The 22,526-nt window shown below is 46.2% G+C and overlaps 1 protein-coding gene across 1 annotated transcript; it reads left to right on the top strand.

The window, feature by feature from the left end:
• Window positions 1–1,580: 1,580 nt before the first annotated feature.
• LOC117367145 (F-actin-monooxygenase MICAL3-like) lies at window positions 1,581–20,717 on the top strand. The gene is made up of 3 exons (XM_033959455.1): window positions 1,581–1,784; window positions 18,136–18,209; window positions 18,468–20,717. Exons 1-3 carry the CDS (start codon window positions 1,687–1,689, stop codon window positions 18,650–18,652), a joined length of 357 nt encoding a protein of 118 aa, XP_033815346.1. The 5' UTR covers window positions 1,581–1,686; the 3' UTR covers window positions 18,653–20,717.
• The last annotated feature ends 1,809 nt before the right edge of the window (window positions 20,718–22,526 follow it).

Below are 22,526 nucleotides of genomic sequence, written 5' to 3'. Positions count from 1 at the left end.
CCTTTGAAAGCATAGGCTGTATTGGTTAGGCAGGTATTAGCAAAATAGTGCTTAGGCAGAATATTTGCATTTATCTAAGTGTGTGCACAGACACTAAACATTTATGCAGGTAACAGGCATATAAATGTGGGCCTAGGTGATAGAATTGCCTTTTAAGAAGGGACATACCTATTCTGTAATGAAAAGTAGGCACTTATTTTTCTTTATCGGAAACTAGTTGAAAATTGTGTCTATGTATTAGGTGTACTAATGCTAGCCATTGAGCTGGTGTAAAATGCTTACACCTTAAATTGTTCTACATCTAGAAGTGCACTTAATAGATTTTATAACACACATTCATAAATGTGCCCCCTACCTACACCTACTAAATGTGTTTACTTATGGAATAGCACATAGCTGGAAAATGATCACTTATGCATACATGTGTCAGCACGCTCGCATGCATGACTTGAATACTGGTATTTATACACCTAAATCTAGGTAGCTTATTACAGAATTACCTCCTAAATACTTAATATACTTTAGTAAAAGGGCTTCTTAATTTATGCAACCATATTTCATTTATATTCATTGTGAATATCCTGAAAAACCCATCTGATTTGTGTTCGGTAGGTCAAGTTTGGACATGACATAAGAACAAAAAAGTTTTAATATAGCTTCCTAGAATTATTCAAATAAAGCAAGTTTTTTTGTCAGTATTGTAAATGCAATACTCCCCTAAAATGTATGTGCACTTTCTTATATATAAAGAGCATTGTAACTTAGACACCATCTTTTTGAAAATGTTTACACCAAGAAATTGTCAGATGAAATTGCATATATCCTATGATAAAATTTTACAGTAATTTATCTAACAGTACCATTATAATAATAAACTGAAAGAACACAGTCATAAATTCCTGATTTGGGGCTGGATTTGGGAAGTATTCTTTCACATTTTCGTACCTCTGGAAAAAAGTACCAGAACTATGAAAAGGGAGTTTAGTTTTCTTATCAAACTAATATAATTCCATTTGTGTATTAACCAACATCCACACAACTGGTGCAATATAATGAAATCATACTCATCTTATTTAACCATGATGGCTAAATTCAGGAAAGTTAAATTTGATGGAAAAATAGATTTAGTATCAGGCAAAAAATTAAAGGGCTCTAAATCAGCTGTGAACAAAAGTAATTTAGCAGGCCTGTCAGGAATCATTTGAGTGAAATAAGAAGGCTCGAAGTAGAAGATGTAAGTTTTTACACTTGCAAGGATAAATGTCATGTTTTTATTCACACTAAAAGGATGTAAAAGACTATTTGAGGGAATGAAGCAAGGATTTGCCATGCCTTCATGAGGAAAATAACAGAAAGTATTAAACAGACAAAGGGCAAATGAGAAACTCTACTCAGTGTGTGATGTGACATAGATTTGGAAAGTAGGGAGAAAAGGGGGAAGAATTCCTCAGGAAGTATGTTATCACAAAAGGGATTCTGCAGTACTGTGCCACTTTTATTTTTATTTTATTTTCTGTTAGTTTTGGTTTTTTTTTTCTTTTTGCGTGTTATAAATCAGGCTGAACTGAGCTCTGAGTTCAAGGCAACATTTGCTGTGCTTCCATTGCATATTATCATTATTGATCTAGCGAGTGTTTGAGGATTGATTTTCCTTTAGGAGGCTAAATATTTTCTCTCTTGACAGGCATGGGAAAGAAGGATGACCCGAAGCTGATGCAAGAATGGTTCAAGCTGGTGCAAGAAAAGAATGCCCTTGTGCGCTATGAGTCTGAGCTTATGATATTGTGAGTGATTGGTCTATAAAGCTGACACTAAAAAGTACAGTGGTATCTTGGTTTGCGAGCATAATTTGTTCCAGAAGCATGCTCATAATGCAAAGTGCTTGTATAACAAAAGAAAAGTTCCTCATAGGCCATAATGGCAACTTGGATGATTCATTCCACTGACTTAGGTACATCTCTCCGACCCAACCCCCCGAGCTGAGCTGACACCTGACCCACATCGTTTCTTCTGTCTTCTCTCATTGCTGTCCTCCACTTTGACACCCCACCCCGGGAACCGGCTTTGCTGCTCCCCCAAGGCCACCGGCACTGCTCCCTCCCTTCGCAACCGAGATCGCCTCCTTCCCCGTGCACCAGTGCTGAAAGTGCCTGCTGCTGGTTCTCTGCTGGGCTGCTGTGGGGCCTTGAGCATCTGCGCATGCTGAAGGCCTTCTGGCTCTCACCCTCTCCGAGATTCTCATGAGATCTCAAATCCCATGAGAATTCCGGAGAGGGTAAGAGCCAGAAGGCCTTGAGCATGCGTAGATGCTCAAGGCCCAACAGAGAACCAGCGGCAGGCACTTTCAGCACCGGCACATGGGTAAGGACAGGGCCGGTCAGTGGGGGAAGGAGGCAATCTTGGTCGCGAAGAGAGGGAGCAGCGCCGGTGGCCTCAGGGGAGCAGCAAAGCCGGTTCCCGTGGTAGGGTGGGGGCTCGTAAATCGAGTCAACGCTCGGTTTGCGAGTTACAGTTTGCTCAAGCGTTTTGCTCATCTTGCAAAACACTCACAAACTGCATTACTCGCAAACCGAGGTTTGACTGTATATACAAAGGAAAGAGTAGAAGGTCATCCAATACAAATCAAAATCTACTCGCTTCTGAAGCTCAGGGAGATAACTTAGGATCCGTTATTAAACAGCAAACTAAGTAGAGAAAAAAGACCTCAGTTAAAGCCAAAAATGGCTAGGGCACCACTGTTAAAAGCGAGTACTGCAGAAGAATATATAGTACAGAGGTCCTATCACAGTCATCGGTCTAAGAAAAAAAACCTCCACTGTATCATAAGACATCAAAAAAATGGTCCATTTCTCCCCAAGCCACAGGACATGCAGAGTCTCATCCACAACTGGGCATAGTATAAGCACTTATAATAAATAACAGCACAAGAACACTGGCCACTGATCTTATGCTGGGAATCCAAAAACTGTGTCAATGATATCAAATCCTGACGGGAGTACCCCATTTCGCCGGACGTATCTTCAGGAGAAATATCCAAAACTTCTCCACAATAACTGTACATTACAGCCATTGCAGAGAAGTTTTGGATTTGATATTGTTGACACAGTTTTTGGAAGTGTCTTCCCTGTTGCAAATGTTGTATCAACTGCAAAAAGCAAGCTATTCAAGGCAGCTGCTCTGGAATGTTTTTTAAAATACTGGAAAGATCCAGACCAAGGACCAATCCTTGTGGCACACTATTGATAAACAAGCAACAGAACTCACTCCATTGAAAAACAAACCACTAAGTGCCAAGAATAATTATACTAAGCGAAAGAAAAAGCTTCAGATTAATCCACATCTTCCACCCAACGCCTGGAACTCTCTCCCGAAAGAGCTGGTGGAGGAAACCACCATTCTAGGATTTAAGGGAAAATTGGACGCACATCTTCTTTCAGGAGGCATTGAGGGATACGAGTGACTAGTGTATTCGTCAGGGTACACCTGGCTGAGCTTCCGCGTGTGCGGATCACCGGACTAGATTGACCCCAGGTCTGATACGGTGCAGGCATTTCTTATATTCTTATGTTATTACTAGTCTTTAAGCCCGTTACATTAACGGGTGCTAGAACATATGTGTGTGTGTCTGTCTTTTTTTCTCTCTCTCTCCTTAGCCGCTTCTTTCTTTCTGCCTTTATTTTCCTTGGCTGTCCATCACCACCCCTTGCCTGCTCCCCCTGTCCATTTTCCCTTCCTTTTACCTCCACTGTGTCCACCACCACCCCTTCACTGCTCTCCTTATGCAGCAGCAGCCCTTCTCCCTTTGTTTTACCTCCCCCCTGTCCAGCAGCACCTCTTTCCTTCTCCCTCTGTCCAACATTAGTCCTCCGTTCCTTTTTCTTCACCTCCCCTGTCCATCAGCATCTCTTTCCTTCTCCCCCTGTCCAGCAGTAGGCATCTCTTCCTTTTTTATCCTCCCTCCTCCTTCTTATCCCTATGATACTCTTACCTTGCTCTGCCCCTGATCAAAGGTTCCCGACAGCTGCCCAGTTGCACCCATTGGAAAAGTTCCCACTGCCGCATCCCGCACCCCTCCTGACGCGGCTCCCGCTGTCCTTTCTGTCTGTCTCTGTCCCTGGCCTCCTTTGCCTGTCTGTCTTTCTGTGTATCTCCCTGACTCTGTGTCTTTCTTCTTTCCTTTCTGTCTCCCTTCCTCCCTCTGTCTGTCTGTCCAAAGCAGCATTCCATCCCCTCCATTTCCCTCCCCCCACAACAGTTCCCTGTGCACCTGCCCTGTGTCTTTCTTATTTTCTTTGTGTTTCCCTTCCTCTCTCTGTCTGTCCAAAGCAGCATTCCATTTCCCTCCCCCCACACCAATTCCCTGAGCACCTGCCCCTGTGTATTTCTTATTTTCTTTGTGTTTCCCTTCCTCTCTCTGTCTGTCTGTCCGTCCAAAAGCAGCATTCCCTTCCCCTCCATTTCCCTCCCCCCCCCACCAGTTCCCTGTGCAGCAGCATTTGCGTTTCCTCTCCACCCCCCCCTTTCTCTTCCCCTTCCCGCGGGCCGGACTACAAAGGTGGTGATTCCAGCAGCGCTTGCATCAGTCTCCACACGCTGCTTCGGGCCCTTCTACTGCCCTGATTTACTCTGGCACGTCCCTGATGACATCATCAGAGACGCGGCAGAGCAAATCAGGGCAGTAGAAGGGCCCGAAGCAGCGTCTGGAGACTGATGAACACGCTGCTGGAATCGCCATTCGGGCCCGCGGGAAAAGAAGGGGGTGGGCGGCAAAGGAGAAACGGAGATCGGCGGCGGCGGCAGGAGAAACGGAGAACGTCGTCTGGCTGCGGTCCGGCTTGTGGAGGCCGATAGGCTGGTGACGTATTAAGCGCGCATGCGCACTTCCTTAGGCCACAGACCTACAGCGCACGGAACACGCAAATAGGAATGCTCATGCGCGAGTTAGCCTTTTATTATATAGGATAAAGTAAGTAATGGAAGGTAGGAGCATAAAAACAGCCAAAATAAATACTGTTGTGGAAAAACCACTATTAGAAAGGAAGCACAGCCAGGCTAACGATTGTTTCGTGGCAAACAGCCACTGCTTCAGGGCCTTGACAAAACTCCAGGCTATCTGTTCACAGGTCAAAACTACTGCATGCAACCACTACTGATGATGACACTTTCTTCAGAATTAACTTCATTTACAATTACATTTTGTCACATTCCATTCAGCTCATTTCTAACTCAGTCACTTTGGTGCTCCTACCAAGAGAGCACAATTTATTTATTAGTTAACAAATGCTAAATTATGTTAAAGGCCTTACTAGAATACAAATACAGTACACCATTTCTAGTGCTCTCCCTTTTATCTAACTCTTGGGTCACTCAGTCAAAAGTACAGTGGTGCCTCGCATAACGGACGCCTCGCACAGTGAACGCTGCGCACAACGAACTTTATGTCTTGATTCGTACAACGAACTTCGTTTCACACAACGAAGTCGCCCGAGCTGCATCCTTCCGCGCAGGCACTGCGCTTAACTGCCCTCTCTCCGCCTGGCTCCCTCTTGCCCCCCCCCCCGACTCCCCGACACGATCGGGGCAAGAGGGAGCCCAAGCCCTCTTGCCCCCCGACTCCCCGACACGATCGGGGCAAGAGGGAGCCCAAGCCCTCTTGCCCCCCCGACTCCCCGACACGATCGGGGCAAGAGGGAGCTCAAGCCCTCTTGCCCCCCCGACTCCCCGACACGATCGGGGCAAGAGGGAGCTCAAGCCCTCTTGCCCCCCCGACTCCCCGACACGATCGGGGCAAGAGGGAGCCCAAGCCCTCTTGCCCCCCCGACCCCCCGACACGATCGGGGCAAGAGGGAGCTCAAGCCCTCTTGCCCCCCCGACTCCCCGACACGATCGGGGCAAGAGGGAGCCCAAGCCCTCTTGCCCCCCCGACTCCCCTACACGATCGGGCCAGGAGGGAGCCCAAGTCCTCCTGGCCACGGCGACCCCCTAACCCCACCCTGCACTACATTACGGGCAGGAGGGATCCCAGGCCCTCCTGCCCTCGACGCAAACCCCCCCTCCCCCCAACGACCGCCCCCCCAAGAACCTCCGACCGCCCCCCAGCCGACCCGCGACCCCCCTGGCCGACCCCCACGACACCCCCAACCCCCTTCCCCGTACCTTTCTGTAGTTGGCCGGACAGACGGGAGCCAAACCCGCCTGTCCGGCAGGCAGCCAACGACGGAATGAGGCCGGATTGGCCCATCCGTCCCAAAGCTCCGCCTACTGGTGGGGCCTAAGGCGCCTGGGCCAATCAGGGGGGTCGCGGGTCGGCTGGGGGGGCGGTCGGAGGTTCTTGGGGGGGCGGTCGTTGGGGGAGGGGGGGTTTGCGTCGAGGGCAGGAGGGCCTGGGATCCCTCCTGCCCGTAATGTAGTGCAGGGTGGGGTTAGGGGGTCGCCGTGGCCAGGAGGACTTGGGCTCCCTCCTGGCCCGATATTGTCGGGGAGTTGGGGAATCGGCGGGGCAAGAGGGCTTGGGCTCCCTCTTGCCCCGATCGTGTCGGGGAGGCGGGGGGGCAAGAGGGCTTGGGCTCCCTCTTGCCCCGATCGTGTCGGGGGGCGGGGGGGCAAGAGGGCTTGGGCTCCCTCTTGCCCCGATCGTGTCGGGGAGTCGGGGGGGGGCAAGAGGGCTTGGGCTCCCTCTTGCCCCGATCGTGTCGGGGAGTCGGGGGGGCAAGAGGGCTTGGGCTCCCTCTTGCCCCGATCGTGTCGGGGAGTCGGGGGGGCAAGAGGGCTTGGGCTCCCTCTTGCCCCGATCGTGTCGGGGAGTCGGGGGGCAAGAGGGCTTGGGCTCCCTCTTGCCCCGATCGTGTCGGGGAGTCGGGGGGGGGGCAAGAGGGCTTGGGCTCCCTCTTGCCCCGATCGTGTCGGGGAGTCGGGGGGGCAAGAGGGCTTGGGCTCCCTCTTGCCCCGATCGTGTCGGGGAGTCGGGGGGCAAGAGGGCTTGGGCTCCCTCTTGCCCCGATCGTGTCGGGGAGTCGGGGGGGCAAGAGGGCTTGAGCTCCCTCTTGCCCCGATCGTGTCGGGGGTGCCAGGGACCACACGGAGTCACCCACCGTACCACCCGATTCGGGTAAGCGCAGGTATCGGTGGGTGGCTTATTTGCGGGGGGGTGCCTTATTTTACATTTTTTTCTAAAAAGGGGGGGCTGTCTTATTTGATGGCCCTGCCTTATCATCGGGGAAACACGGTAGAAAAAAAAAAAAAATGAACAGTTAAGTCCCAGTTTTTGCCGCTGAGACTCTGCCCTCTCTCACTGTAAAATTAGACTCTACTTAGTCTGTCTTTAAATTTAAAAAATGTGTGTTGTTTTAAAAAACAATTATGTTTTTAGATGTATCTAAATAAAAATAATAACCAAAAATTTATCTTTTTTTATGTCATCTTAGCATATTTTATGCTGCAGAACGAATTATTTTTTTTTACATGTATTCTTATGGGAAAACGCGTTTCACATAACGAACGTTTCGCATAACAAACTTGCTCCTGGAACCAATTAAGTTCGTTGTGTGAGGCACCACTGTATTGATAAGATTCATCTGACAAGACCTATGTTGCCTCAGATCCTGAATTCTAAAAACCACACTGTCCTTTGTTTTATCACTGAATCCATTAATTTACACACCACAGAAATCATGCATGTGATCAAGCTGTAACATTTAGAGTAATAACTGTTCTTTAATAACCAGCCTTATTTACTATATACTGTATAAACATATTAGTACAGTCAGACCTGGTTTTTAAATGTTTATTTTTGGATTGGAAAGAATAAGATAATTAAACCTCCCATTATATTATTGGTTACTAGTTAGATATAATATACTGTATAGTATGGGGTTAATAATAAAAAAAAAAAACGTCTAAAAAGTGTCCTAAATGGCTACTTGGATGATCAAAAAGCCTGATTGTCCAAGTACCCATAACCAAAGCTGGTTTTTAGACGTATCTAAAAACAGCTTAGGCCTTTCCCCTGCCGCTAGACGCACAGAGAGAAAAGAGGTGTGTTTGAGAAGGGAAAGGGCGGGAGGTGGGCCGACCTACACCTAGGCGTACAACAGGTATAACCAAAACATTTACAGGTTGCCTATTAGGCACTTAGACCTTTTTGACTTAGACGTAGTCAAACCAGGTCTAAGTGCTGAAAAAGGGGCCGCTGGGGCCATCAGTTCAGCGGCCCGGCAACCTACCCACCGCAACCATCGCGGCAGGAGAGATGCCTCATCTCCCTACCGCAATGCCATCACCCGTGGGCGGGGCTTTGAGACTGCTGGGCCAATCTGGCCAGATTCTGGAGTCGGCTGCCTGCCGGATGGGCGGGCTTGGCACCTGTCTGTCAGGCCAACTTTGAAAAGGTACGGGGGGGTGGGGGGTTGTGGGGTCGGCTGGGGGGCGATTGGGGGTTCTGGGGGGTGATCATTGGGGGAGGGGAGTTGTGTCGAGGGCAGGAGGGCCTGGGATCCCTCTTGCCCGTATTGTAGTGGGGGATGGGGGTAGGGGGTCACCGGGGCCAGGGGGGCCTTGGGCTCCCTCCTGGCCCATTCCAGTAGCGGGGGGACGCCGGGGCCAGGAGGGTTTGGGCTCCCTCCTGGCCCGATTGTACTCGGTGGGGGGGGTCACCGGGGCCAGGAGGGTTTGGGCTCCCTCCTGGCCCGATCGTACTCGGGAGGGGTCGCCGGGGCCAGGAGAGCTTGGGCTCTCTCCTGGCCCACTCGAGTTGGGGGTCGCCGCGGGCCAGGAGAGTCTGGGCTTGGGCTCCCTCTTGCCCCGATGTTGTGGGGGGGGGGTTGGCGGTTTGACATGGCAGGAGGGCTTGGGCACCCTCCTGCCTGGATTGTTGTGGGGAGGGGGGGATTCTGTAACCGGTGTTGTTTTTGACAGACACCGGTTACAGAATCCAGCTTTTAGGCGAAGGCCTGACTCCTCCTTCGCCTAAAAGCCCTTCTATTGGACGTTTGGGGCTTAGGCGTTTTTTTGTTTCATTATGGCTAAAAAATGTAGACGTCGTGTGGGTGTACTTTTAGACGTAGTGGTGATTGGGCGTTTAGGCAGAGGAAGGTCATAATCAAAACAAGGATGTTTGGTTTGGTTATGGACATTTTCCCTGCTTCTGCTTTGAACGTTAAAGGACTTAGGCCAAAAAGGGACTTAGATGGTTTTTTTGATTATGCCCCCCAAATGTCTAATCTAATCTAATGCTTGGCTTTGTATACCGAGACTTCAATCGAGGAAAGCTCGTCTCGGTTTACAATAGTTAGTTTAGGCAATAAGAACTATAGAGAAGGAGATATCAAAGAGAATTAGTTACCAAAATGCTTAGTGAACAGGATAGTTTTCAAAGGCTTAGGGAAAAAGGGAAGGGAGACAGAGGTTCTTAGAAAGAGTGGAAGATTGTTCCAAAGTTGAAGGAACTTGAAAGTCAAAGATTGACCAAAGATCTTGACTCCTTTGATACCTTTGCTAGAAGGACAGGATAGGTTGAATTGTTGGTCACCCCTTGCAAAAAAGAATCTATAAAGATTCCAAGATAAAGGAACTAGGGGAGTGAAAATACCATGAAGAATTTTAAAGATGACACAGGCACATTTGAACTGGACTCTGAAATAAACAGGGAGCCAATGAAAACTATGAAGCAATGGTGTCACATGGTCGAACTTATGCTTCCTGAAAATCAATCTAGATTAATCAGGTTTGGCTTAACTTTAAAATATTGTTCCTTGTCATTAGCAGCAGATGAATCCAGACAAGTGGGTTGTGTCCATCTACCAGCAAGTGGAGACAGAGAACACCAAACTGAACTCTGTCATATATGCAATGGTATGCTCACTGGTAGTTCAGTATTCTCTTTCCCCACAAGTGGATGTATGGTCTTTTATCCTGCTCCTGGTTTCTTCTGCCCACCCTGGCCTTTATGTGGTGGCTTGGTCTTCAGGCGTAAAGCTCCTGTTTTGGCCATGCTAACTCAGTTGAGTTTGGGATTAGGCCTCCTGGGTGGGTAGGATATAGCTGGTGGTGCCAGCTCCCTATCAGTCCCCAGTGGCCCCATTTGGCATTATTTTGCACTTCTTGCTCCCTCCTGATTAAAAAAAAATAAGAAAAGTTAAACCAAGAAGGGATTGCAGCGTAGTGGAGGCAAATTGTGACAACCGACAGTGAGTATTACATGTTTTGTTTTGTTTTTTTTGCAATTTTTAAAAAAAGCAAAGTGAGTACCTATTTCCTCTTTTCCTCTATAATGCATTTTCTGGCCTCTGGGATGTTTCCACTGGTGTTCATGAGGTCTGTCACAATGCGTAGCTCCTGCGTTTATGGGCTGACTTGTTGGCAGGATCCCAGTGTTGGTGCTGTTCTCTGTGTGTGTGTGGAGGGGGAAGGGAGTGACCACTAGATTTTCAGCAGCACCTTGGGAGTCAGGATGGCTCTGTGAAGGCTGAGAGCATACTGCTTGTCCTCACCAAGGCCAGCAGCTAAGGCTGAATTGCTCTGTCCCCTCCTTGGAACTTCACGGACCTGGTCTTTTTGTTTGAACCTGTTCAAGGTTCTCTGGTTCCTGTGTGCTTCCATTTTGGTGCCTTTCTCTATCGGTGGTTGCAGCCATCTTCTTTTCTTTGAGCTCTCGCCTCATAGTTTGGGGACTTTCTTTTATGCTCACTGGACCCATAGCCTCGCATTGCTGAAAGGGTACACAGGTTGGGGGCTTGCTATCCAGTCTCCCTCCCGCATTTGGGGAAATTTTTTGCCCTGCTTCAGGTTCCGGCTTGCCATAGGCTCCCGCTCTTCTTTAATTGCCTAGGGATAGTCAGCTGATGCACAGTAGGAGCCCACAGTTGGGCTCTCTCGGGGGCTTAGAGGATTGGAATCTGGGCTTGAGCCTTTTCAGTTATAAAAGCTCCAGTTTGGTTGGCTCCTAAAGAGGATGCATAGCCAGAGCAGGGCCACTAGTCTTCTCTGTGGGTTCTGTGGTGGATTGCCCCTGCCAAAATTTTACTTTCTCTCTTCACTTTGCCCTCTTTGAGGCACATATCTGGGTTTTGGGCTCTCTCTTAACTCTGGGACACAAGAAATACCATTTTTGGGAGGCTCCAGATGCTCTGCACTTGAGGCATGCTTTTCTTGTCAGTGTTGTGCCAAGGGATAGAGGGCCTATGGTTTTCTCGTGCCATTTTAAGTAGTTCAGGGGCCTGCTAGTAGAACTAAATGGCACCTAACAGTATTCTTCAGCAGTCAGATACTGTTTTACCCACCCCTTCCTTAGGTGTATGGTTGTGTAACTACAACAAGGTGGTATGCAAGTCCCACTCCCTGTCCTAGGTTTGAAGCCTTTGTTGCCCTTCCAAGTTGGATTCTGAGGAGCGGAGGGCTCTTAATTGCAGCTTATAGGATCTCCCCATCATTCCTGTCTGCTGTCCCCAAAAGCAATGTGCCTGTGTGCAGTGCCAGGCTTCTTCTGCAATGTTACACAAATGCATTTAGACTCTGTTCTATATTGCAGTGTGTTCTTCAGTGGACTGGGTGGTGACTATGTCCCCCTCAAGTTTACTGGCATGTGGCCTGTTCCAGTGTAGCTCACCTCAAGAGTTCTGGTATTCCTTTGGCAAGTTTCAGCTTATGCCTTTTTTGTCTGTACTGGGTTTTACTTTCAAGCTCCAGGGTTGGCATTAGGCCCCAGCCTGCTGAGCTGTTAAGACAACTCAGCAAGTCGTCGCTCTTTTTGTGCCTATCCAGTGGCTAGATTTCAAGAGCCAACCTAACATGGGGTTGGCTGCTTTTCCATCTTCCTATGAAGATGGGACGTCTCGATTTCACAGGTCTCTTTTACTCTACTGTATCCTCTGATCTGATACACAGGTAGACTTTAAAGGATGTCTGCCTGTGTGACTCCATTGCCACTGTCCATGGCAGTGGCCTTAGTTACCATCTGCAGAAACCTTCCCATACAGAGGCCATAAGGTGACTATATATTTATAATACAGAAGCCATAAGGTGACTGTATATTTATAGGTCACAGCCGTTTATTGGCAGTTGAGTTCACAGGAGGGGCCTTGGCTATGGTCTAACCAGTCCTGTATTTTAGAAAGCAGTTGCCTGTATTGCTCCAGTTGTCACAGCCTATTTTTTCAAGCAGTGGGTGATTACTTCAGCTTCAGTAACACTGGGTGCAGTTTCTGACTCCACCACCTTACTAGCAACACATCTGCAGCTCTAGCACTCTGGCTGTTCGCATGTATGTTTCCAGGTTCTGTTTTTCCCACCTTGCAAGCAGTGCATAGCACTTTATACCTGTTTGGCTCAGTGTCGCCTCTAGATAAGCTCCATCTATGGCCAGCTCCCCTTCTACATGTTTGGGCTCAGCTTCTTCTATGGATCATCCCCATTTTGGAATATAGAGCGAGACATTACATTAATGACTTCTATTCCGCCCGTACCTTGCAGTTCTAGGCGGATTACAAAAGAGACTAACTGGACATTTCCAGGAAAAATACAACTTAGGAATTTTGGATTACAAAAAAAGATAACTGGACATTTCCAGGGGAATTAAATTTAGGGAGTTGGTTACATTTCCAGGAGATTTGCAATTTAGGGAGTTGTTTACATGGTTGAGTCTTTAAAGATGAAGAAATTGCAGAATAGGAAGAGACTTTGGGGGGGGGAAGAATTACAAGGGAAGGGAGGGGAAGGACAAGGGGAAGTTCAGTTTGGCCCCAGCTAGAGTCCAGTTCCATTTGTACAGGAAGCACGTGGTGCTTCCTGGGTATTTGATGCGACTCCATTTCTGGTACACTCCACTGGAGAATCTAGAGGAGAAACCTCCTCCCTTACAACACAGTTCTATCTATGGCTCTGCTTCATTTCTGGATGTAGAATGGAGTGATCTCAGCCAGTATCCGGCTCCTTCCATAGTTCACCTCCATTTCTGGAATTGGAGCATAGCGCCTAATGCGTTTTCAGAGCAGTTCCATTTCTGGATGCAGACCAGGGCACCTCCTTTGTGGAGCACAGCTCTGATTTGGGCTGTCTTCTACAGTGTGGTTTCGACAGACTACACAACACCTTCACTGGGGTTACATGTAACCCCGTTACCTTCAGGCTGCTTTGCGGAACACCCTCCTTGGTTGACGAATGTGTCTCATTGGAGCAGCTCCTTCTCTAGGGAGGCATGAGTGCTTTCCCCCTGATATCGCTCTCCTTTCCTTCCTTCCTTCCTACTCAACTCCATGGCCTGGCATCTCTCACCTCTCCTTCTATCTATCCTTCCCCCTCCATGCTCTGGCATCTCCTCTCCTTCCTTTCCCTCTGGTTTTTTTTGGCTCTGCTGTCCTTCGAAGCTCAGAGGCAGTGCTTCCTTTCCACCAACTCTGGGGGCTCTAGCCCTCTAGGTTCCATTATACGACATTGATCGAGAGTAGGCTTACTCCCTTGAATGCGTGTACCAGGTTTCATTCTTTAGGTTGTTCAGGGAGACAGCAACTCTCCCTTGGACCATCTTTCGACTCTTTTGGGGATACTGAACCATGGGTATGGTATTCCTTATTTCTGGTGCTGGTCTCTGTCCCACCCTACTAAGAACTGCTTTGTTACTTCCCACTTGTCTGGATTCAGCTGCTGCTGATGACAAAGAAATAAGCATTATGTATCATACCTTATAATGTTCATTCCTTTAGTTACAGCAGATGAATCCAGAGCCCCGCCCTTTGTTACTTTCTTTTTTACCTTTGCTCCATAGGAATTGGCCCTGTAGGTGTCCTCAAGGCAGGCCAGATTAAAGGGTAGGCCCAGTAGACCTCGGTGCCTCGGGCCCAAAAACATCAGGGGGGCCCCAGGGCTGGCTTTAGGGGGCACACAGGACAGCTACCCCAGGCCCCACAGTTGCAGGGGCCCCTAACTGCCTGAGATGAGGTCAGCTTTTCTTCCTTCCACTCCCTCGTTGCCTGCCGCCCATAAGCAAACTGAACCCAGGACGCAGGGGTCTAACACTATGCATGCTGGCTTCCCTTCTCCTCCCTCCCCTTCATGATGTAACTTCCTGTTTCAGAGGAGAAGGGAAGCCAGCGCGCGCAGTGTTAGAGCCCATTCTGGGATCAGTTCGCTTACAGGCGGTGGGCAAGAGGGCAGCGAGGGAGTGAAAGGGAGGGAAGCTGACCTCACCTCAGCAGGCAGTAGGGGGCCCAGGAGGAAGAAAAGAATTTGTGGGGGAAAGAGAGATGGGCCCCAAGGGGGCTCCTTACCATGGGTGGCTCCTTGAGCTCTGGGGCTGTCAGGCGGACATGTTAGGAGTAGCCCATTTGCTCCTGTAGCGACATCTTCCAGCAGTGGCAACAGTCACAATTGGCTGCTCTTACTGGCATGGGGCCTTCCTCTCTGCATGTCCCACCTACTTCATGTTTCTGGCAGTGAGGCAGGACCGAAGCCAGCAATAGCAGCGAGTTATGAACGCTGCGCTGTGTTGGGGGCTGGGGGGAAGAAATGCTGCCGCACCCGATTGGGGGGGGAGAGAGGGAGGAGGAAGACCAGGGAAGGAAGAGGAGAAGAAAGAGAGATGTCAAGACCATGGGAGGGAGGGGAAGGAAAGGAGATACCAGACCATGGAGGGAACGGAAGGAGGCAGATGCCAGACCAGGGGCAATGAAGGTGGGAGGGAGAGAAAGGAAGGAGAGGAGATTCCAGATAATGGAGGGGAAGGAGCAATAGAAGAGAAGGTGAGAAGAAATATGCCAGGGCATGGGGGAAGGGAAGGGAAACTAAGGAGACAGTTGCCAGACCAGAGGGAAAGGAAGGAGAGGAGATGCCAGAGCATGGAGGGGAAGGATAGATAGAAGGAGAGGTGAGAGATGCCAGGCCATGGAGTTGAGTGGGAAGGAAGGAAGGAAAGGAGAGAGATACCAGAGCATAGGGGAAGGGGTGGAAACAGAAAAATGGAGAGGGGTGAAGCTGAAATGAGTCTTATAAAACGTGGAACAGGATAGACAGTTTATTGAAGGGACATGGAAAGAGGGAAGATGCCAAATGGAAGAGAGAGAGAGAGGGCAGACAGTGGATAGAATGGGCAGAGAGGGTAGACAGTAGATGCAAGGAGTAGAGAGGGAGGACAAATGTAGAATGGAAGTATGGGGGGTGAGAGAGGGGGACAGATGTAGAATGGAAGTGTGGGGGTGAGAGAGGGGGGACAGACATTGAATGGAAGGGGTGAGAGAGGGGAACAGATGCTGGAAGGAAGTGGGGAGGACAAAGAAAAAGGGCACATTCTGGATTGAGGGAAGAGGATAGAGTTAGATACTGGAAGGGGTAAGGGAAAGAGGTAGCAAGCTGTAGGTAGACACAATGAAAGAGGGAAATTGAGGACTGAATAGTAAGAGTGAATTTAGACATAGGCAGAAAATAAATTGAGGAGGAAGGGAGAGGAGAGAGATACCAGAGCAGGAGGGAAGGAGGAGGAGACAGATACCAGATCTGAGGGGGAAAGGAGGAGAGAAAGATGCTAAAATCTACTGGGAGGGAGGGAGAGATGGAAGGGAAGAAGACAGATGTCACACCAAGGGGGTAGCGGAGAGAAGTAGATGGATGTCAGACCAGGGGGGGAGGGAGAGATGGAAGGAGAGGCAGACAATTTCTGGAAGAGGCATAGAAAGAGAGCAGATGCCATATGGAAAAGGCAGAGAGAGGGCAGACAGTGGATGGAAGGAAGCGAATGATGAGAAGATGAGGAAACCAGAAACCAAACAATAAAGGTAGAAAAAAAATTTATATTTGTTTTATTCATTTATTTTGCTTTAGGATAAAGTATTATTGTAGCTGTGTTGACAATAATTTATTAATAGAAAATGGAAATAAGGTGATCCTGTTTGTTAGACTAGTTTTAATACATTTTTTTTTTTACTAATTCAGAGACCATAACTCCTTTCCTCAGTTCAGGAAAGGGATACTGTAACAGCAATATAGCTAGCTGACCTGAAGAAAGAAGTTTTAACCTCTGAAAGCTAATTGAGAAATGTATTAGTCCAATAAAATGACAGCACTAAATTTTCTTCCCACCATGCCCATGCCTCTTACCCAAATGCAAAATATAAATTGGTGAACTTCCCAAAGCCCTGCCAGCTGAAGATCTCTTCCTCTAGGAAGGAAGGGGGATTTGTTCAGAGATGTTTGTAGGTTGCATAGAAGAAAAACTATATACTTGCACTGGTATTGTAATCTTTGTTGTTTATTTTGAATTTTAAAATAGAAGAAAAAAAGAAATAAAATAGAAATAAAGAAGTAAATATTAAAATGGTTAAATAAATGGGAGTGGAACAGGGGGTATGGCAAGGCATGGCGGTGGGGCAGGGGGCCCAGTGGACTTGTGTGCCTAGGGGCCCTCAACGAATTAAGACTGCCCTGCCTCAAGGTGGATTCAACAACTGTGAGGAGGGAGTTCTGTGCAGATGGGCATGTTCAGTTGTTCCTACTGCTTTGTTACGAGGAATACTGAAGTACCAGTGAGCATACCATCGTATATATGAGAGTTCAGCTTGGTGCTCTGTATCTCCACCTGCTGGTAGATGACACAACTCGCTTGTCTGGATTCATTTTCTGTGACTAAAGGAATGAATATTATCAGGTATGATACATAAAATGAATATTATCGGGTATGATACATAATGTTTCTTTAACTATCCACACAACTCTGCTGAATTATCATATTTTTGGGATCATAGTAATAACACCACACTTTTTTGCTGTACCAGCATATTGCATATCTATTCACTAAAGATAAGTGTGACTAAATAGTTTTCTGGGATTGCCGAACAAAATTGAGCCTATCAGCCTGTATATGTTTTCCAGTGTTTTTTAAGCCTGTCCTTGAAACTGAATGAAAAACTATCTGTAATTGCCACAGTATTTAATTCTTTTCTCATTATCATATTTATACTCTGTTCATAATCTTAGGCATGCTGGACATTCATTTTCTGGTATGAAAGCACTGAGTTCTTGCTAGGTTGAAACACCTCCTTGTAACAGACTAGTCTGCTGTGGCAGGCTGGCCCTGACTTCCAGAGAGATTAGTAAATATAAATATTCAGGACACAGTATCTTTCACATGAACAAAAATCTTTCTCACAAAAATTACAAAAGGTGTTGGCGTATCTCAGCCAAGCTGCTTCACTCATAGGCACCCTTCTGATTCCCAAGGCTCTGCATTAGCCTATCTCTAGAGATCCAGGAATCCCTAAGAGAGAGAAAGAGGAACTTCCCTGACTGATTCTGGTCTGGAGCAGAAGTACTCTTCCCTGCCTGAGTCCCACCCTTCTGACTCAGCAGTGAGCTCTAAAGTGCAGGGTACTCTGGGACATGTAGTTTGACCCTCTTTAGTTAGCACTCCCTGCTGCCTGGTGGTGATGGAAACCCCTTAACCTGTCATACTCCTATAATTTGAATTAACCAAAGATGATGATGTAGGTGAGGTTTCCAGGCAACATTAGTTTCTGCCCCTCATTTCAAGTGTACCCTCCTACCAATCCTTCAGGAAATCTATTAAAACCTATCTCTTTGATAAATTTCTCTGAACCCTCCCTACCTTGCTTATCTCTGATATTACCTGCTGTACCTCTGACATATTTCCGGACTTTTCCTAACCTCCCTTGGGTCACCAATCTAATTTGAAATTTGTTACCAATGTACCTGTCAATACTTTCTGTAACATCACTGTATATGTACAGTCTCCTCTGTAAACCGCTCTGAACTGCTTGTGGTATTGCGGTATACAACAATAAAGTTATTATTAGTTATTATTATTGCAAATAGTGTGTCATGTTCATCTCTCATTAAGAAAATAATCTGGAGATGCAAATAGAAAATCACTTTCCTACAATTTTGGAAATTTCACTAATGTTTCTAGTAGGAACATGTTTCTGGAAAGGGGAAGGGACATGCTGTAACATTGGTCAAAGACTGGATATAAGCTTCCAGAGACTTTTATGGATTGATAGGATTTTAAGAAGGAAGAATCTCTGAATTGTGTTCTGGGCTTGTTTTACCTTCATTGCATGTGTGCATACCTTACGCATGATGTTTCCTAGCTTCCAATGAACCTTTCTAAATCCACTTTTGCAACTTTTTATCTTGCAGTGCTCGAGAGTTGGAACTGGAAGATAGACAGAGCCGATTGCAACAGGAGCTTCGGGAGCGCATGGCAGTGGAGGGTAAGGCATACAAGAACTGCTGTGTTTATAAGCCAATGAGAACAATTCTAATTATATAAACTAAAAGCAGACAACTCTGGCTATTAAGTGCTGTAAATCAGTTGAATTTTAATAATGAACTGACTATTCATTCATTTACATAGGCCTCGGTTAATGTTTAAGTCTCAGTTACTCTCACTGGCCATTAAGAGGTCAGAATTGCCCATCTAATTATTATTGTGATGTTATATAATGGTTTTTGATACACACTCTCTGCAGATCATCTTAAGACTGAGCAGGAACTGACTGATGAGAAAAGAATCTTGAATGAAATGCTAGAAGTGGTTGAACAGAGAGATGCTCTGGTGGCTCTTCTTGAGGAGCAGCGGTTACGGGAAAAAGAAGAGGACAAAGATCTGGAAGCTGTCATGCTATCCAAAGGCTTCAGCTTGAATTGGTCCTGAACTTTCCACATTGACTTAATCCATGCTATATATGTCACAACTACCCACAGCAAAGGATCATGAGAGTATAGTTACAAATGATCAGACTTTTACAAAGCCTAGTTGAGTGATTTAATTCACTTGAGTCCTATCTGGAAATATTCTTGAAAATCTTGCACACGTGACAGTGGGATTATGTGGACAAAGGGGCAATTTTACCAGTGAGGTAATGTGAAAGATAACAGAAGAGCAATTTATTTTCTTCTTTTATCCAAGTTTTCACGTGCATTAACCTTCTTTGGCAGAATTCCTACAAGCCTTTAAGGCACTAGTTCTCAAAGTTCAAGTGAACCATGATGCATGGATATGGATATGCAGAAGCATGGAAGTATGTTGAACGTGCTTTAATCTTCTACATCTATTGTTTGTTTTTTTTTAATCAATGCTGCCTTTCAGAGACCCAAATTGTGACTACAGGAGGTAAGGACAAGCTCTCCCTATGATCATCTCCAGAGTGTGATATTGTTTTTGGAGAGGAGGAGCTATATCCTCAGAACTAAACACTAAATATATTATATCATATGTTATGAAAAAGATTTATATATTTTTTTTCTTATGGTGACTTTTTGACACTGGAAAATTTCTTCTGTGACAATGGTAAATTTTTGAGGTCGCCAGGCTGCTACCCTAAAAGTGGATTTTTAGTCTTTTTCACACAATAGTAAAAGGACTGATGATGAAACATTGTTTGCAAATGGGTTCTGAAACTATTTAACATTTGTGTACACATTGTACTAGATCTAGTCAGGCATTTTGACCACCTCTTGTGAATTAATTTATTGTTTTAATACTTGAAAGGAGAGTAATATTTACATATAAAAGAGAGAAAAAAGGCTTCTTGACTGATGGAGCTTTTGTCGTTGGTCACAATATGTCTGAGATATAAGACTGATGTTACCTGTATCTATTTATTAGTGGTGGTATTAGTGTTATTTTTGATGTTATCAAACTAATGCATTTTCATACACAAAACCTCAAGATGCTACCTTCAAACCAGAGCTCTAGATTAGTTTCAGAACAGAGTTGCATGTATTCTTCACCAAAACATTGAAATACTCATTCCATCACCTAAATCTGTGCTAAATAACTTAGGTACAGAGGTGAAGTTATTCTTTAAACTTTATTTATATATGCAGTAAACCTTTCCCAGTTTCTTCTGTCTCTTTCTTGGATTCGTATACCAGCAATCGACTATCCCTATTTATGTAAGGGCTGCGGAAACATATCAACCAGTGAGCTGAAGCTTTATTAAAATAGAACTTGTTGTGGTCAAGGTCCGTCTTTCCCCCATTTTTATACTTGCTCCCCTTCCCAACATGGCCTGCTGGGGTGACAAAAGATCCCTCAATGAATGGAGGCAAGTTCCTCAGTGTAACTTACAGCAATCACCTTCATTCTTGTCCTGGAATGGAAGCACATTATCAGCACAGCTCACCCAAACTCCCCTAGCCCTCAAAATTAAGTCCCCATCCTTTCTCCCTCATAGTCTAGTGGTACAGGACTTAACCAAGCCACAGGGACTGCCTAAATATATTTAATTGCTGATTACTAGTGTCTCTTATAAATGTCAAGAGGAATCCCATGAGAGGAAATCACTTCAGTGTATTTAAAAGAGAGTTACAAAGTTTTTCCCTCTGAAAATACACTCCAGGGCCATCCCAAGACTTGTGCAAGTGGTGCAGCAGTACAGGCCACAAGAGAGATAACGTGTAAAATTTACTCACCAGTTGTCTCCCCTGCTTGGTTGTGGCACAGTGAGTAGGGTGGGGGTGCTATGGGCATTTTTGCATACTATTGACAGGTTTCTATACAGCTTAACAATATTCAACAAAGCTGAATTATTAACTGATTGAAACTTTCATGTTTAAATGTATTTATTAATTTTCAGTGTGCAAGCAAACAACTACAGCAAAACAAAGCTGAACACTTACATTTATGTACAAGGTATATCATCACCCCCCCTCCAACTACCCCCACATGCCTCCAAACAGAAACAAAAGAGACCCAAGTACAGGAAACAAAAGAATAGTCAAATTATAAGTTCAGTAGTCAACTTCTGTCAATAGGAGTAAGACTCAGCCAAAAGCGCTCCCAAATCAAACAGAATCTGCAGCCAGGGCCATTGTCTAGATCTGAAAAATGCCTTCGCTCCAAAGAAGCATGTATATCATCAGTGATCTCTACTGACTGTAAGTCGTGGGTTCACTGGCAGCTACTGGGACAAAATTGCCTTCTTTCCAAGTAACATCACTCTAAGCACAAAAGCTGAAAGTCCTTTAGGTTTGGGAGAGGCAATAGTATAAAATCCAAATAATGCTCTGGGAGTCAGAGTCCACCATCTACCCCAAAGAGAGGTGGTGTAGTGACCCAAACAATGCCAGAACTTAAGAATACGAGGGCAGGACCAAAACATGTGCCCCAGCGAGGCGTGTGCTTGATTGCATTTCGGGTAGTGATGTATCAAGTTTCAAGTTTATTAGGATTTTATATACCGCCTATCAAGGTTATCTAAGCGGTTTTTACAATCAGGTACTCAAGCATTTTTCCCTCTCTGTCCCGGTGGGCTCACAATCTATCTAACGTACCTGTGGCTATGGAGGATTAAGTGACTTGCCCAGGGTCACAAGGAGCAGCGCGGGGTTTGAACCCACAACCCCAGGGTGCTGAGGCTGTAGATCCAACCACTGCACCACACACTCCCCCATCCAACAGGCTCGCATGGGCAAAATATAAAAGCGGAGAACAAACTTAAGCTGCAATTCCCAGTGTAAAATGTTGGAAGACACTTTCCTCAAGTTTTTCCACGCTGCACCTGATGGGCGGTATGATCACACTGAAGATCCTCTGCCCAAGTTGCTATTAATATGCTGAAATTAGGGCCTGGTTGACACTCTCGAATGCCCACATGATGAAAATGAAGGGGAATCAATTGTTGTGCAGACAGACAAAACATCTCTGAAAGAGTCTCCCGACAAGTGTCCGTCAAGTGGCAAGCAGGTAGAGAATGAACATAATGTCTGGCTTGTAAATTTGCAAAAACATCTATGCCTGAAAGTCCAAATGTACGTTGCAAGAAAGCAAAGGAAGCCAATTGACCCTCTTCAGTATACATTTGAAAAATATAACATAAACCATATGTGGCCCACCTCTGAAAAGAAACAGACTGCATACCCGGTAAAAAAAAATCCCCATTTCCCTGAAGCAAGAGAAAAGGAGAAATCTTAGGGGACAGTTTCAAACAACAGCACACCCAGCGCCATATCCGCCTCGCAGGGGAAAATATGGGATAATGTGCCACTACGGAGCGGGGGTCTGGTATTGAAACGTAAGAAATAACTAATATGATAGGGGGATAACAATGACAATTCCAATTCAGTGACAGAGAAATAAGAGGTACCCCGAAACCAACCATTGATATGCCTCATTTGGCAGGCCATCGCATACCAATGAATATTTAACAATCCATATCCCCCCCCCCGATCTCTTGGAAGGTCATATGGGGTTTCTTGCCCCCCCCCCAAACATACCATTGAAGCCCTCTAGTAAGTTGAACTCTATGGGCAGGTGACAGTAAGAGGGGAAGCACCTGAAAGTGGTACAGCCGTTTTGGGAAAAGCACCATATTGTATAGGGACACTCATCCTGCTACCGACAGGGGAAAAGTTGTCCAAAGTTGGAGCAATCGTAATGTGTGACTGAAACTTTTAAACAGCAGCATTAGTTGTTCAGGATTCAAAACATAATAACTTCAACTGTGCACTGAGTCTGTTTCATTTTGATAACGGAAAACATTTTTGATAGCACATCTTCAAATGTCCTGTGAGGATGTTTTATA

This window comes from Geotrypetes seraphini, chromosome 9, assembly GCF_902459505.1.
Source record: "Geotrypetes seraphini chromosome 9, aGeoSer1.1, whole genome shotgun sequence".
NCBI lineage: Eukaryota > Metazoa > Chordata > Amphibia > Gymnophiona > Dermophiidae > Geotrypetes > Geotrypetes seraphini.
Note: the sequence above shows the minus strand (reverse complement) of the source record. Positions and strands in the feature narration are given on the sequence as shown.

What these genes read in the sequence shown, in the direction of transcription:
- LOC117367145 (XM_033959455.1), top strand. Translation starts at nt 1,687, where the DNA reads ATGGGAAAGAAGGATGACCCGAAGCTGATGCAAGAATGGTTCAAGCTG. An exon ending in GAGTCTGAGCTTATGATATT is followed by an intron (nt 1,785 to 18,135) that starts GTGAGTGATTGG and finishes TTTATCTTGCAG; the next exon opens with TGCTCGAGAGTTGGAACTGG. An exon ending in GGAGCGCATGGCAGTGGAGG is followed by an intron (nt 18,210 to 18,467) that starts GTAAGGCATACA and finishes CACTCTCTGCAG; the next exon opens with ATCATCTTAAGACTGAGCAG.